Here is a 16,882-nt window from a genome sequence, read left to right on the forward strand (position 1 = left end):
TTGGCATATAGTGCAAAATGTTCAACCTCGTGATTCTTTTGATATATTGGAAAAAAAGGATGATGACTTAGAAGAGTTAGATAACTCTACACAAATGAAAAGAAAAAGAACTCATTAAGGTTTGCAGCTTTACCATGCTTGCTTTTACTTTATTAATTTATTATGGTAATGATTCTTATAGTATTTTCTGTGAAAATTTATTTAATAATCTTGGTCTTTAATGTTACCTTGATTTTACTAAAGTTTTAATGGTTTATGCGAGGAACCTGTGTTACATGTACATGTGTCTTTTTCTGAATGCGTTTTCAGTTAATATTTCATCTTATGAAAAACTTCCTTACCTATTTGATCTTTTGATTATTATTATTATTATTTTGTATTAGGTTGACATGAATCCCTCAAAAACTCTGAAGTATGAAATGGGACAAGCTTCAAAAATTTCCAAGCATGGACTCATTCAGCCTGGTGCCTTAGCAAAGGGACTAGGTCAAAGTTTGAAAGTTATGAGCACTACAAGAGTTAATGCTGAACAAAGGACTTCGATTTCCAAAAATAGAAGTTACAATGCCACCCACAACTTCTAAGTTGAATAAACTAGCAGACAATAGTTTCCATGTGCATCCTTGTTTTGATGAAAAGGAAGACAATGCTCCCTTCCATCAAGGAGCTGAAATGAATCAATACACTTTGACTAGTGGTGCAACGGCTCGAGGACAAACCTTAGGAATTAATGTTGAAAAATCTACTCTGATTGACAAAAATAGAAGTAATACAACAACTTCTAGTCGAAATAAGTCAGCAAAGACTAGTATCCCTGTGCCTCCTAATTTTTATCCAATGGAAGATGATGACACCCTCTTTCAAGAATCAAAAATTACTCGAGATGCTCAAAGAAGTGATAATTTGAAAAAGAGTTAGTCTAGTTAATATGTTTGATCAAGAAATTTTGCTTGGCTTTCTTTACTTAATCTTTTTTTGTATTCTTTCTGTTATTAATAATGGGCATGAACTTCTTATTTTGGTTGACTATCATCAAAATTTGCAGGTGCATTTGAATTTGATAAGTCAGAAAAAGTAATTGGAGTGCCTCGATCTGCTCAAAAAAGTGATACTAGTATGTTATTTTATTTGTGCAACTTTTTTCTGTTAGTTGAATTGAATTGTTAGTTTTTATAACTTGCACTTAAATTTGCAGGTCCGTTTGAATCTAGAAAAGAAAAAAAAGTGTTTGAAGTGGCTCAAGGTGCTAAGGAAACTGAAACTAGTATGTATTTTCTTTTATGTAATATTTTCATGTTGTTACTTGTAAAGCAGTCAAAATATTATCTTGCCTTGCTTCCATCTGCAATAGATATGTTAGCATATGATAGTTCCATAAGCAGTGTTTCTGCAATAAACATATTGTAAGCTTAACTTTTTTACACATTGGATGAAATCTGAAGTTTGGTAAGCCCCTCATAATCTTCAAGGCCGTAGTTAAAGACTCCATAACCAATATAAATAGCAGGGGAGACATGGGGTCCCCTTGTCGTATTCCTCATTTTTCCTCGAATAACCATTTTCTACCCCATTCACCATAACAGAATACATGGGAGGTGTTACATATCATAATCAATTTCACAAAGCCATCTGAAAATCCATAACCAAGTAAAGCTTCCTCGAAAATTTCTAACTCAGCATGTCATATGCTTTTTGGAGATCAATCTTCATCAAACATCTGAGACTGGTTTTCCTATTGTAATGCCTTCATAAGTCATGATATATTAAGACATTGTGGACCATAGATCTCCCTTGAACAAAAGTTGATTGATTCTCTGCTACCAAGTAACTTACACATATTTTAGTTTTTGACAAATCAGTTTGACTTTATATATCACAATACAACACGAGATAGGTCTGCACTGACTAGCATTTTCAGGAACAAGGACATTCGAGATAAGGGCAATATTAATAACATTTATCCGTCTTATTAACTGACCATTCCAGAAGAAATCCAACAGTTCTTTAGCAACATCTTTCCCATGATATCCCAAGCTTCTCTGTAGAAATCACTACCATAGCCATCAGGACTAGGACTGCTTTTCATATCAATACTACACACAACTTTCCTAACATCCTTTGCATTAAGAAGTTTCAATATTTCCAGTTGTTTTTCAATAGCTTGCTTCAATTGTCTCTGTTTAATAACTGAGTAAAAATACCTTGTGTTTGCATCTCCAAGCCTGATCTAGTTTACCTGACTTCTCTGTAGTGGGAACATCTCTGCTAAGTTAGAAGCTTGTTTGAATTATACCAGTTTTTTGTTGCGACTATTGTCAGCATTATTATCCTGAGTGTTATTCAATTTATTCTTCTTTTCATTGACTACTACTTCCTTGTGATTCTATGTTGTGCATTTTTCCTTTGAGATTATGTCACTATGGTTATGGGCTATTTCACCTACACCACTACTTTTATTTGCTTTATTTAATTTCCTTTTTATCCTTCTTGTTAGTAATGGGAATGAACTTCTTATTTCAATTGACTTGCATCAAAATTTACAGGTCTGATTGAATTTGACAAGGCTAAAAAAGTGACTGAAGTGTCTCGTCAAGATCAAAGAAGTGATACTACTATTTTATTTTATTTGTGTAACTTTTTTTAGTAAGCTGAATTGATTTCTTGGGGATTTTGACTTACAGTTAGTTTTGCAGGTTTGTTTGAATCTAGAAAAGCAAAAAAAGTGGTTGAAGTGGTACAAGATGCTGAGGGAATTGAAACTAGTATGTATTGTCTTCTACGTATTTTCTAATAGTTTCTGCATTGTTACCTATAAAGCAACTAAAATATTATCTTACCTCGCTTCCATAGGCCCCGAGAATCTAAGAGTAACAAGACTTCACTGTGAAAAGACCAAATTGTTTCCCCTTCCATTTCAAGCTATCCTCACTGTTAATAAGATCTTTAAAAGAAGTTAGGAGACCAACAAATTCTATAGAACTCTCCTTATCCCAGTCATTTAGATTCAAGTATGTTCCAGTTGTCTCATTCTTCACTTTGTGCTACAGTGGGATTGAACTTCTTGTTTGGTTTTCCTTACTATAGATTTTGCAGGTCCATGTGAAATAGAAAGGGCAAAGAATGTGAGGGGAACAAATATTTGTAAGAATGTTTTGCGATTGAGACCTGGAGAAAAATTAAAAGTCACTTTCTGTCAAAATCGAGTCGTCGGGCAGAATCACACCTCATTTACGAGACACTTGGGCTTGATAGTTCGTGATCGTAATATCTGTCCACTCCGGGTACACTCATGGATGGACATTGAAGAGCATAAGCTTGAGCACATGTGGGCAGCTGTTACTGTAAGGATTACAACACATCTATCTCTTCTTTTTACTGATAACTGTCAAGAATCCCTTTTCAAAAAGTATTGGATGTTTTAGTTTGAAACATGACTCTTGATTTCACATTCCTTCTCCTTTAATAACAAAGTATAGTTACTCAGTTTCAATGGATAGATAAAAATTCTCACATTTCGTCTTTTCTCGTTAGCCTATTTGATAGTTAAATCTCTTGCTACTACCTGCTAATAAGAGGCTTTTTGAAAAGTTAACTTTATTCTTCCATTGTAATTCCTTTGGATGTTAATATTATTAGTTTAGTGTGGCTATAGTTAATATGATTATGCAGTTGGTAAAAACTATCAATGATTGTTTTTCAATTTTATGTTATAATCAATGTGTAACCTTCATCTTAACAAAATTTGGACATTTTTCAGTCATAGCAGTGTATTGATATGTACTTCGTTAAGTATTGAGCTGACACTAACTGTTACTTGAGGACCTTAATGTTTGATGGAGGATACACCTATTCATCGAAAGCCTCTACTAAGTATATACATTTCTTGGCCTTCTTGGCGGTTTTCACTATTGATAATCTTTCTTTGGTAATAAATTGTATATGTTGTACTTCTGTCTTTAATGAATCTTTAATTTTTGTTATGTAATATGGAGTAAATCACAATTCCATAACTACCCTTCCACAATCTACTTCTTGATCTTGGTTCAGTGTCATTGGTTGATCCATTATAGACTTTCCTTGACTTTGCCTGAGCTACTAATACCCAGCCACCTGTAACTTTCCTCCACAACTCTTTTTTCCATTAACATGACATAAATAGATGAGTGGGGTCTTTTAAATAAGGTTGATCAACACAAATCTTATTCTTTTTCACTGTATCTCCATGAATCTCTATTTGCTAGTTGAATACACATTGGATATACACTTCTAGATCATATTATAGCATGAAGTAGGTCTATATTGACTAACATTGGACAACGTTGAGACCTTAGGGGTAGTTAAAATTATGGTAGCATTTACTTATTTCAACAGCATCCCTATTCTGAAAATGTCATGTACAACATGAAAAGTATCTCCATCCACTACAATACATGAAGCATCTTAAAGAATAAACAACCAAAACCATCAGACTGTTGAGCCATTGTTAAAGGTTGTCACTTACAAAGTCCTCGGGTTTTTTCACTCTTTCACCCGTTAGCCACTTCCTTTTTAATTATGCTACTGTTGTGGCTTACTTTCTTTTCAAGAAGAAGAAATATTATGTTACTATTGAATCACATAACATAGAGACTAGAGATAACTAACAAAAACTTCATCTATTATCTCTCCTGATCATGATGTATTTGTCCTTGCCCAACCTTGATTAATAAACGTGTACAGTCATTACCTGGTCAAATCCATGTGGCTTTACTTCTCTATAATATAATTGAACTAGCTAAGCTTAGTGATCTCCTAAAATTTATGCTAAGTTCAATTTCTTCTCCAGCAAGATCGGATTGCTAGGATTCTATTATAGTAGTTTTTGTTCCTTCACGTCATGCTTCAGGCCACTCGCTTGTGTCGCTACTTTACTCTTAACGCTATTTCAAACACTATACAATAGTGATGTGAGTAAGCTATAGGTTTTAAACAGACAACTTGTGGTTGTTATTTATTTGAAATTTTGATTTCTGTTCCTAAAATTTCTAGGTTACTACCTATTAGGTGATCTATACTTTGATGCCTTGTTTTCCCTTATTCAAGAGATTTTGATGGTATTTTTTCTATTTTAGGAGAAGTTTGACAGTGATGACATGAATGATCAAAGAGATAATGTTTTGCAACATATGAGAAAGCTTTGGAATAATTGGAGAGGATCATTGCACAAGAATGTGAAATCTAAATCATTGCACGAGGTTCTTAAAGATGTGCCAATGGGAGTAGACAAGAGTGATTGGGAATGGTTGGTCAAGGAACATTTTTTATCTCAAAAATTTAAGGTAAGACTTCATATAGTTATTAACAAATATCATTCTATTTCTAGTCACATATGATTAGTTTTTTGGAATAATTTATACCATGTACAAATTGAGTCTTGATTTCGATAAAAAAATTTGATGTCTTCTATCCACAAGATCTACCAAAGAAAATTGCAATGGTGTTTTTTTGTGCTTCTGTTCTCTTTTACCCTCTTCCCACTGAGCTTAAAAGTACACATTAAATATAGAATCATTAAACAGGATTGTGATAATTTCAGTTGTTGTGTTGTTAATGCAGGACACAAGTACAAGAAACTCAGTCAATAGGTCTAAGTTGTGTATGCCTCATCGTACGGGTAGCAGTCCTATTAGAGAGATTGTTTACAAAATGGTAAATAAATTGTGCAACCCTATAAAGAAACCTCTCCTATTTCTATAAAATATCTTATTTTTTAATCGTGAAGGGAGGCAAAGATGGTAATCCACCAAACATGGCAACTATTTTCTTTGAGACACCTAAGAAGGGAAATGAGCTTGTCGAACCTGAAACCGTCGAAAAATATGTATGTTTATATCAATTTTAATTTCATTTAACATCCTTACTCTTACTTAGTGCATTGCATTATTTTAAATATTCTTATATTTTATAGGCTGAAATTCATGAGCTTGTACAATCTAAACCATCTCTTACTAATATTGAGGTAGTGGAAAGGTGCTTTGGACCTCAATGCAAAAGTCACGTAGTTGGATTTGGTGGTGGAATAACAACTAAGGAGTTAAAAGGCGGTACCACCTCAAAGGCTGCATTGTGGGAAGAGCTGAAAACAACTCGAAAAGAAAAGGAATCACTACAAAAACGCATGGATATTCTAGAGAGTAAATATGAACACCTTGAAAATATAGTGATCCGTCAGTCTTCATCAGTTCCATCAATTCCATCAGGTTAGTAAACATACTATTAGTTATTATTACATGTGTATTGTGTGTGAATGAAGTGATGCTGCTTCTCGTTGATAAGGGCTTTGTTATTACAGTTGTGCTATGAGTTACCTATTTTCCTTTAGTGCATTGCGTTATCTTAAATATTCTGTATATTCTGGCATTCTCACTCTAGCATTTCTATATATAACTAAAATCAATATCACTTTAGTTATAATATCCACAAAGCTAAAATATTGATTTTATGTTCATTTCTGTATATACCAATGAGATTGTTATAACATCTTCAAATGTAAAAGTAGGTATCAATATGGTTATTGTTCTGTATATGTTGTTGGTAGAAAATCAAGATCTCTCCTCTGATTAGGTCCTTGTATGACTTTGTCCTCTATAATATCATTGTCAATATAATTTGCCTTTTATTATTATAGTATTAGTAGTTAATCTCAAACATCACACACTTCTACATTACCCTTTCTCTGTTGCCCTGCAACTTTAAATATATTTGATCATGTTTGTGTCATTCTCCACTGTGGTAATTAGTTGTTTAAGTTTTTCTAACTTCTTGCTTGTCATCCAGCTGCAAGCTTGTTTCATCTGATCCACTTGCATTCTCCATTTCAACAACTTATCTATGTTTTGTTTCCTTCAACTTTCAGTCCTAGTACTAGGACTAGGATTTCTGGTCTTCTTTATTTGATGTTAGTATATTTACATTCTCTTTGTTGAAGCACTTTAATGTGTGTTGTGTTCATGTCTGTCCACTTTAATCTCTCTCTTTCCTTCCATTAATCTGGAAAGAGGCCCAGGTTTTGTGAAAGAGGTGGGGTATGAGGAAGCATTCACTTGAATAAATATTTAAATGAGGAAGTACCAACCACCCTCTGTATGAGATGTTAATGTGAAAGTAATACATCTCTTGTTGGCTGCCAGTGGAGATCCTCAATGTAGAAGGTTGGGTAGAGAAATTATCTAGAATTCATGAACTAGAACTGTAAATATGTTTCTAGTTGTATACATCAGAAAATAGATCAGGAACTATTCAAGAGAATTAATCTGTAAGTTCAAACTTTTTTCCGTTACTAATTAATTTACTTAAATTGTTGTTTTGACAGATGAAGATTTTGAAGATTAAAGAACAAGATCATGTGAAAGATAATGTGGAGCGTGCAACAAAGAATATTATATTTTTATTGTTGGTGCAAAGACGTTATCTGTAGTTATTCTTAATGTCATTTTCTTAATTTCTAGGATTTTATAGATGTCGAACACATGTTTTATTATGTTGAACGTGTATGCTTTTTTTTTAAGATATTGTGTCGAACATATAAGTTTTTAGTAATTAAATCAATGTGTTCTTTAATTTATTATTAACAATATAATTTTATATCAAATTTTCAATTGGATGTGAAAAGAATTTATATGAACTGATCATATTAGTTCTTTTTAGAAATGATGGAAAAGATATATAACAACTACAAATTAAATGTAATAATTTAGATCGAAATTTGTGACAGGAAATTTGATTGTTAAAAAGTATTGCAATCAACGACAGGAATTTTGGCCGCTAAAATTAGTTATAACACCCCTAATTTGTTGTTTTACTTGAAGGTTCTAACGGCTAAATGACCATCAATGAAGGGGAATTTGGGCGTTGTAAGCACGTGTAACGACCAGATTAATTGGTGTCGTTAAATAATATTTAACGACCGGACATGCAATCCAGTCGTTAACCTTTAACGACGGAGCTTTTAACGACCGGTGACGACCAATTTTTGACCGGTCGTTATAGACCTTTAACGATTGGATTTGGACTTATAGCGACGGTATTTCCTTTCGCTAAAGGTTATTTTTCTTGTAGTGTGGGGTGTGATTTAGCTAATATCTGTTGATATTATTGTTGGGTCTTGCTTGCTGATAGGTTAGATGTATTTTAATGGTGATTTCACCTAGTGGTTGTGGTTTAATTTAATGGGTTTGTAGCCACCTATGTATTTTCGTCTTGCCTCAGAGGGAGGTCGCAAAACTATGACCGCTAGACTGATGGCCTAAGGAGTGGGTCAACTGAGGTTCAGCCCGAGAGGGTGAGCCATAGTCCCATATCCTAACACTCAGCTCGAGAGAGTGAGTGGGGTAAGGCGTAGGCTGGCTTTCATGTGGCAAATGGGTGTCCAAGAGGAACACATTTGGAACGGGGTAAGTTGCCCGAGAGGGAACTTATTTCCATCTAAAGCTTAGCCTAGTCACTATTTTCTTGCAAATTTCCTATCGAAAGCATGTACCCAACTTTTTATCTCAACTTGTATTGCGGTGAAACTCCAAGAACTTTTCCCATACTCGATTTTCTTGTTATTTTTGTTGTTTTTACTATCTGTGACAAAACCCCCCTTTTGATATTTGACACTTTCACCCCCCAAATTTACAATGTTTTTATTCGCAAATCTCTTTAGCTACGACTAATTAAAATGAAATTCTAATTAATTACTATTTTCACTTACACTCCCTTGGGACACGACCCCAACCCTTGGTTGGATTACTATATTATCTAAGATCGTAGACACCGTACCATAGGTTAGTGTCATTGGTCACGATAAGCATCAATATTGTTAATTGATAGTTTATTTACTATTGAAAAGTGAGTTCATTTAGTAATTGTGGTTGAATTTAATGGGTTGTAGTGGCAAATACAATCTTAACTTCGGGTTTTTGGCTTGCTCGAGAGAGAGGTTTTAAAATCAAAATTACTGAATCGATGGTCTATGGGTAATGGGTTGTCATGGGTTCAGCTCAAGAGAGTTAACCCTAAACCCTATTCCACACATTCAGCTCGAGAGAGTGAATGGACTAAAGCGAAGGCTGTGCTTCATTGCTGCTTATTGGTGTTCGAGAGAAACCAATTTGATTCGGGGTAAATTGTTTGAGCTAAAGTTTACCCCCACTAAAGTCTAGCTTATTCAATAATTTGCAGCTGTTTACTGTTAATTACAATTACCCGGTTGTTTACCTTAGCCCATAATCCAATCACATCCCAATAATCTCGCTATATTCGTATTTTCGTGTTAGTTGCTATTTTAGTTGATAATAAAAAACCCCCTTGATATTTGACAATTGTGTCACCTATAATTTAAACCATGCTTTTATTCGTAAATGTGTTTAGCTATGATTGACTAAAGCATATTCTTACTTGCCTATTGATTCTCGATTACGAACCACTCCCTTGGGACTCGACCCCAACTCACTAGTTGGGTTATATTACTACTGAACGATCGTTAATGCTTAGTATTTGATGAAGTATCTTTGATAGCGTTCAAATTATCAATTTCCAATTTCCTTTTTTCAGTTTGAAGATTTTGAAAGTCGGAAAAAATTCTATTAATGTCTGTCACAGCACGATCTAACAAGTTTTTTAAATCATTACAATTATTACATACCTCTGTGCTTGATTCTCCAACAGCCATGAAGCAAATGTTACTAATTTCTTCATGTTCATTTTCAGAGTTGTCTTCATCACTCTAGCTGCTTAGTGCTTTGTTCTTTTGGTTCCCTTTGCAGTAGCTTTTCATTGCTTCTGGACATTCACTGTCTATGTGACCATACTTTCCACATTCATAACATTTTCCATCATTTCTTGATTGATCATTGATATACTTTACCTTTCCGAAGTTTCTTCCTCTTCTGTGGTTTCTTGATTTCCTGAAGGAATCCATTACTGATCTAGTAATTAACGCAATTTCATCTTATGCAAGTTCTTATTCTCCTTTGTCTTCCTGATTTACTTTGAACGCCACAATTTTATTTGTGGATTCTTCTTGGCATTTTTTGTTAAGATGAATTTTCTCAAAAGCTATTAAATCTCCCCGCACCTCATCATAGGTTAGGGTGTTTAAATTCATGCTTTCAAGAGCAAATACTTTGGCGTGCCATTGTGGTAGCAAGCTTCAAAGAACTCTTCGTATATGTTCTATGGGAGGATATATTTTTCCTAAAGCTTTTAGTTCTCCAATGATCTTACTCAGTCGAGCAAACATGCTCTCAATTGTTTCTCCTTCCTTTATTTGAAAAAGTTTGTATTCATATACTAGCAAGCTGCTGATGGTTTCTTTGACTTTATTAGTTCCTTCATAGGTAACTTCCAGTTTATCCCACATCTCTTTGGCAATGTCACATCAAGATATCTTTTCATATTCCTCACCACTGATAGCATTATATAGAACATTTTTTGCTTTGGAGTTTATTTGAATAATCTCCATTTGTTCATTTGTGTAGTTCTCCAAGCTTGGAATAGTGGAGGATTAACTTTCGTCTGAACTTTTCATGATAGGAATAGGAATGTAACCAACCTTGATCACTCTCCAAACTTTCACATCATAGGATTTTATGAAGGTTTCCATTCCCACTTTCCAATGAGAAAAGTGTTTCCCATTAAAGTAGGGAGGTCTTGTTTGAGAAGTTCCTTCTTGAAATAGTGCGCCCATGATTTGTTGTGCCATGATTTTTTTCTCACATGTTGTTAGACATATTTTTGTGAGACGAGGCTCTAATACCAATTGAAAGTGCAAGAGGGGGTTGAATTGCTGTTTTTTCATTTTTCTTCTTGAGTAGTCGACTTAAGGTGTCTCTTAGTCGACTGTAGCTAGCAGAGAAGTATAATTAAAAACTGGAAATTAAACTTGACACAACAAGTTTTATACTGGTTGGGATCCAATGTGGATCTTACGTCCAGTCCCCTTGGGTTGCAAGGGTGTTCTCTTCAAGCCTTTGTAACCTTTGGTGTGAGTACAGAGATGAGTGTAGACAGATTACACTCAGTGATTAGTTTCACTCTTTTTGTTTTAATACAAAAGCCTTACCAACAATATTTTTCTCTAATCTCTTTTTTGTTTACATAGTAGAACTAGGTAATACAATGTTTGCTAAAAGTAAAGTAGGGAATGTGAGATGATTCAGACTTCTTTTACAATTGCTTCTAGCAATCGACCCTTCATTTATAGTGTTTGGAGTCCTGAATCTTTCCAGTGAAGAGATGGTAACCCAAGAGATTTTGATCTTTGCAAAAGAAGGCAAGGGATCCTTTTTATCCAAGAATAAAGCTTAAGGATGATTTTCAGTCTTGATTCTTTTGCAGCTTCCTTGATCGAGTGTTGATTGCAGCCGTTGGATTCTTCAGTTTAGCCTTGAATCTTTAGCTTCCTTGATTGAGTGTAAGTTTGACATCTTCAGTCTTCCTTGATTGAGTGTTGATTGGAATGTAGACTTTGTACCCATTAGTGTTTGGATGTCGAGATATTCATCTTTCCTTGATTAGCTTCGTTTGTGATCCGTGCTTTCTAAGGATCTTAATCTGGACAGTTCCTTGAGTCAAGATCTTCTTTGATTGGCACCTTTTGTGATCTATGGTTTCTGAGAATCTCCATTTGGATCCTTGATTGATACTTTGTCAATTAGGATCCTTGATTTATCATTTAGGATCCTTGATTGATAATCTTCAATTGATTGATGAGGGATCTATGATTCATTCTTGATTCTTTCCTTTTTGATAATGATTATTGTCCTGGAAAAATAGGTTGTTTATCATTAAAACTTTACACTAACAGAAATCACATTTAAAGGTGCAGATCCTTGACATACAGGAGCAATATATTCATTGTCTGGTTGAAAATTTAGGGATGCAGATAAGCATACATTTTATTATTGTCTATGCAAGAAATGAAGTACAGAAGAAAGAGATCCTATGCCAAAAAATTATGCAAATAACATTACAACATCAACTTTATTGGGTAGTATATGTGGGGACTTTAAGAGTGTACTGGGCTCAGATGATAGGTTGGGGTCTCCTGTCACACAACATGAGGTTCAGGGATTTCAAAATGCACTTGATCACTTGCAGTTAACTACTATTAAGGCAACTGGCTGTCATTACAGTTAGTGTAATAAACAGGCAAGAGATAGTAGAGTATACACCAAAATTGACTGGGCTTTTGGAAATATACACTGAATGCATTAATTTGGACATGTAGAAGCTGAGTTTATGAACTCTTCAGTATCAGACCACTCACCCATTTTAATTAAATATAAGAAACATCAAAACATTCATCAAAAGCCATTTAGATTATACACTAATGTGATGGAGCATCCTAACTTTGCTGATACACTGAAAAATACTTGGGGTGATAGTGTTAATGGGTGCAGAATGAAACATGTCTGGTAGAAGCTCAAGAAGTTTAAATTGCAGAGTAAAGATATAAATGCCTAAATGGCTTCTTATAAGAAAAGGTTGTGTACACTGAGGAAAAAGCTAGACATCACTCGAGGACAACTACAAACAAACAACCTGGATCAATGTCTCATAGATCAGGAAAAGTAAATCTTAATAGAAACGGAGAAATGGAGCAATGTTGAAGAGACTACACTAAGACAGAAGGATAGAGCAATTTGGATTGATCATGGTGACTCAAATTCCAAGTACTTCCATGCTCAGTGGAAGATTAGGATTATCCAAAACACCATTTCATCCATTTATATTGAGTCTCCAGTCAAGTTGACAAAACCTCGACATATAGAAGCTGAGTTTATCTCTGTTTTAAGGATCTTATGGGGAGAAAGCCAAAGAATTGAAATGCTTAACTACTGAGGTGGTTAGAGATGGACCATGTATCTCTATCATGCAACAAAGAGAGCTCATAAAAGAGGTTACTACAGAAGAAGGACACACCCAAAGATAAAGCACCAGGAGTTGATGGCTTTCCAATTGAATTCTTTACTAAAAACTGGGAGTGGTTCATAAAGATGTAATTTCAGTTGTGAAGCACTTTTTCCATTCAAGAGGTCTATGTCCTGCTATCAATACTACACTGTGACTTTGATTCCAAAAGTTAAAAGCTCCAACCAAGGTTAAAGATTACAGACCTATAGCCCGTTGTACCATCTTGAACAAAATCATCTCCAAGGTTCTAATAAGAAGAACAAAGCTTGTGATTTCAGAATTGATTGGTAAAGCACAATAAAATTTTGTAGAGGGAAGGAGTATAGTAGATAACATTATGGTAAATTATGAATTTTCAAGAGTTACAATAGAAAGTGGATATTCCATATATAGATGTGTGCTTAAGGTGGATCTAAGGAAGGCCTGTGACACCTTGGAATAGGGATTTTTAGAAAAACTGTTGAGTGAAATGGGGTTCTCTATAAATTTTGTTCACTGGATCATGGTGTGTGTATCTACACTGTCATATTTAGGGGTGTCAAATGGGCAGGTTGGATTGAGATTAGAGATGTTAAAATGGGTTGAGATAGAAATTGGGTTGGGTCTTGAACTGCCCAGGTTTCCTTTGAATGCAATAAGTAGGCTCAAATGGGTTCAAAATTGGGTTGGGTCATGACCCACCCAATTTGACCCGCTTAGTCTCAATAATTTTAACATATTGTTATTTAGCTTTTATAACCACAATTTGAATTCAACTTAAGATTTTTTTTAAAGTTACAAATGGATAGATTAATCCTAAAAGATATAAAATTGATAGTGATTGATATCTTCAATATAGGAACATACATTATATCAATACAAATAAAGAGTCTTCAAACGGGTTGACATTAAAGATTAAATTGGGCTCAATTGAGGATTTTCTTAAAATGGGTTCAGGCTTGAATAAGTTGATATTGAACCCAATTCAATTATCTTGAACTTAACCCTTAAAATTCTTGGCGAATTGAGTGGGTTACCTATATTTGGGCTCATTTTGATACCCATAGTCATATTCATTGTCTTGAATAGAGGACTTAATACACTCTTTCCAGAACAGATGGGGATCAGACAGGGGGATCCTATGCCCCTCTACCTCTTTGTATTGGCTATGAAATACTTAGGGAGAGAGCTCAATCAACTAGCAACAAATTGTGACTTTAACTATCACCCTAGGCGTGAAAGATTAAATAACATTCACATCTTTTTTGGTGATGACTTGTGATGTATTGCAGGGCTTATCTAGTGTCTGTCAAATTGATGCATGATGATTTAATGAGATTTTCATAGGCATCTGGGTTAGAAGCAAATAATGACAAGAGTTTAATATACATTAATGGAGTGAATAAACACACAAAACAAGACATTGTGGATGCCTTGGGTTTCACCGTGAGAACTCTTTCATTTAGATATCTTGGTGTGCCACTAGCTTCTAAAAAATTGGGATTTACTGCAGATCCACCATTGATTGAGAAAATCACAACCAAGATCACATGTTGGTCAGCCAAACAACTGTGTTATGCTAGAAGGCCACAACTAATTAAAATAGTGTTATTTGGAGTGCAGGCATATTGGGCTCATATTTTCCTCATCCCTGAGAAAGTCATCATAACAATTGAGCATCTTGTTAGAACTTTCTTAGGACAAGTGATATGACTGTATCAAAGAAGACTCTAGTTTCTTGGAAAATATTTGTCTACCAGGGGCTGCAGGTGGACTCAATGCCATGAATTTATGCACTTGAAATTCTGCAACAATCCTAAAACGACTATGGGATATAGATAGGAAGAAGTATTTTCTATGGGGTTCAATGGGTCTATAATTATTACATCAAACATGGAGACATTGGTGAAATCAGGATACCTAAGAGTGCTTCATGGTTGATGAGAAAGATGCGGAATCTAGAGATCAGCTAATAAACATGCAAATCAACCATGGGATACTACAACAATTAGGAGAAATTCAACTGGGAGATAAGTTCTCAATTCATAGGATGTATGTATCTTTGATGCTGGTCCACCCAGAGTTACCTGGAAACATTTAACTTTGCATCCAAGAATACATCCTAGACATAAATTCATCATTTGGCTGGCTATTCAGTAAAGACTTGCAACAGTTAAGAGACTGCAGGAGTTTGTATCAATATGTATATACCTCCGAGTGTGCTTTTTATGGATAACATTTACTCATTTGTTCTTTGAATGTAGAGTGACCAAGAGCATATGGAGTCATGTATTATAGTGGCTGGGTTATAGAAGGCAAATCATCGGCTGGGGAAATGAAGTACAACGGATAAGCGTATTTGCAAGAAGCGGAGGTGGTATAGCTGAAATAACTAGTTGTTACTTTGCTCTAGTCATGTATGTGGTGTGGCAAGCGCTCGAAAATGTATTCATTTTGAAAGATGAACTTTCCCCTCAGATTCAATAATCAAATATATGGTGTTACATATACACATTAGCGAGAGAGACATTGCAACATGGAAAATGAGTTTAGAAAGATTATCTGATTATCTTGTATAAGTTATGTAGGTCTCTTGTTTAGTTTTGTCATAGCTTTACGAGGCCTTTACTGATTGTGTGAAGCTGCAGCTTGTCCAAGCTGCCGGAATTATACTTGTACATATTTTTGTTTTGAATGAAAGAATACTAGTCACAAAAAAAGACTTTCTTCATTTTAAGCTTGAATTTGAGTGTTCCAGAACTTGTTGGTAATGAACTGTTTTGAGCCTTGATTATACTCGGATTGTGCTCATCTTTGTGTCATATGTTTCTTGAGCTGGTGCAAATATATTGTAGAAGTCAATTTTTTATTCCCGCACGTGGGTCCCACATGCTCATTTTTTATCCGCTTTGGTACGAGTTTCTTTGTTGCATTATGGGTATTTTTGTGCTTGTATTGATGCGTAGATCGCTAATTTTATAGCATGACATCGTTCAGAGGCAATATACCTTAACTTAACTAGGGTCCTATTACCCCCTGAACTCAATTTTTTGTACTTTCGTGCACCTTTTGTGCTAACGTGACACCTAGCGTGACTGCACACTGTTGAGGCGCATATTTTTTTTTTGATGCAACATTGACCAATAGAAATTGGCTATGTGTCATTGAAATCCTCAAGACAACTAATATATAAATTTGTGGACACATGTCCTTTTTTATTGATCATTTTACAATTAGTTAATACACATAAGTATTGACATCCAAACTTATATATGTTTAATTATTTTCATTTATTTCTTTGTAAAATATTTATTTCCTCCCCACTTTAAACTTTTTATTTTCTCTTTCATTAATTTCTTATCTTTTTACTTTTAGTTAATTTTTAAAAAATTATGTGTAATTTTTGAATAATTTATATTTAAAAGTATCCTTTAATTTTAAAGTACTAATTTTTTTTATGTTTTATTTGATTTTCTTCATTTATTTTGATATCCTTCCAAAATTAAATTATTTTAATTTCAATACATTTGGAATTAAACTTGAAATCACATTAAAAGAAAAAATAAAGAAAAAAAAATTCAACATGAAATAAAATAGAAAAAACAATGAATGAAGGTAAAAAAAAAAAATAGAAATAAAAAGAGAGCTTAAATACAAGTTATTTAAAAAAAAAAAGGATCTATGGAAAGAAAAATGAACAAGACACACACTTATTTCTCAAGAGCAACATTTCAAATTACAACTCAACAATTTAAGAGACTAATCCTAGTACCTCAACCGAATAATTCACAAAAATTGTTCTAACTACTCTCCAAGAAGTCAAGCTCGCTTCTTGTTACGATCCTCACAATACTTTGTAAAACTAATAAACACAACCTAGAACTTTATATTACATCTCAATAACAGTCCTATTACAGGAACTACCCTTAAACCTCAACTATCCCTAAGAGATAGATGCAGACAG

The 16,882-nt window shown here is 34.2% G+C and overlaps 1 protein-coding gene across 1 annotated transcript; it reads left to right on the forward strand.

The window, feature by feature from the left end:
* The first annotated feature begins 564 nt into the window (after positions 1 to 564).
* LOC125855833 (uncharacterized) lies at positions 565 to 7,498 on the forward strand. Its single transcript, XM_049535517.1, has 7 exons — positions 565 to 913; positions 1,046 to 1,114; positions 2,694 to 2,762; positions 3,085 to 3,341; positions 5,112 to 5,318; positions 5,999 to 6,239; positions 7,352 to 7,498. Exons 1-7 carry the CDS (start codon positions 565 to 567, stop codon positions 7,369 to 7,371), a joined length of 1,212 nt encoding a protein of 403 aa, XP_049391474.1. The 3' UTR covers positions 7,372 to 7,498.
* The last annotated feature ends 9,384 nt before the right edge of the window (positions 7,499 to 16,882 follow it).

The sequence above is a fragment of the Solanum stenotomum genome, chromosome 2 (genome assembly GCF_019186545.1).
Source record: "Solanum stenotomum isolate F172 chromosome 2, ASM1918654v1, whole genome shotgun sequence".
NCBI lineage: Eukaryota > Viridiplantae > Streptophyta > Magnoliopsida > Solanales > Solanaceae > Solanum > Solanum stenotomum.

Coding starts and splice junctions, on each gene's coding strand:
- LOC125855833 (XM_049535517.1), top strand. CDS start 565: ATGCCACCCACAACTTCTAAGTTGAATAAACTAGCAGACAATAGTTTC. Junction 2,763..3,084: donor TGCTGAGGGAATTGAAACTA/GTATGTATTGTC, acceptor TCCTTACTATAG/ATTTTGCAGGTCCATGTGAA. Junction 3,342..5,111: donor ACATGTGGGCAGCTGTTACT/GTAAGGATTACA, acceptor TTTCTATTTTAG/GAGAAGTTTGACAGTGATGA.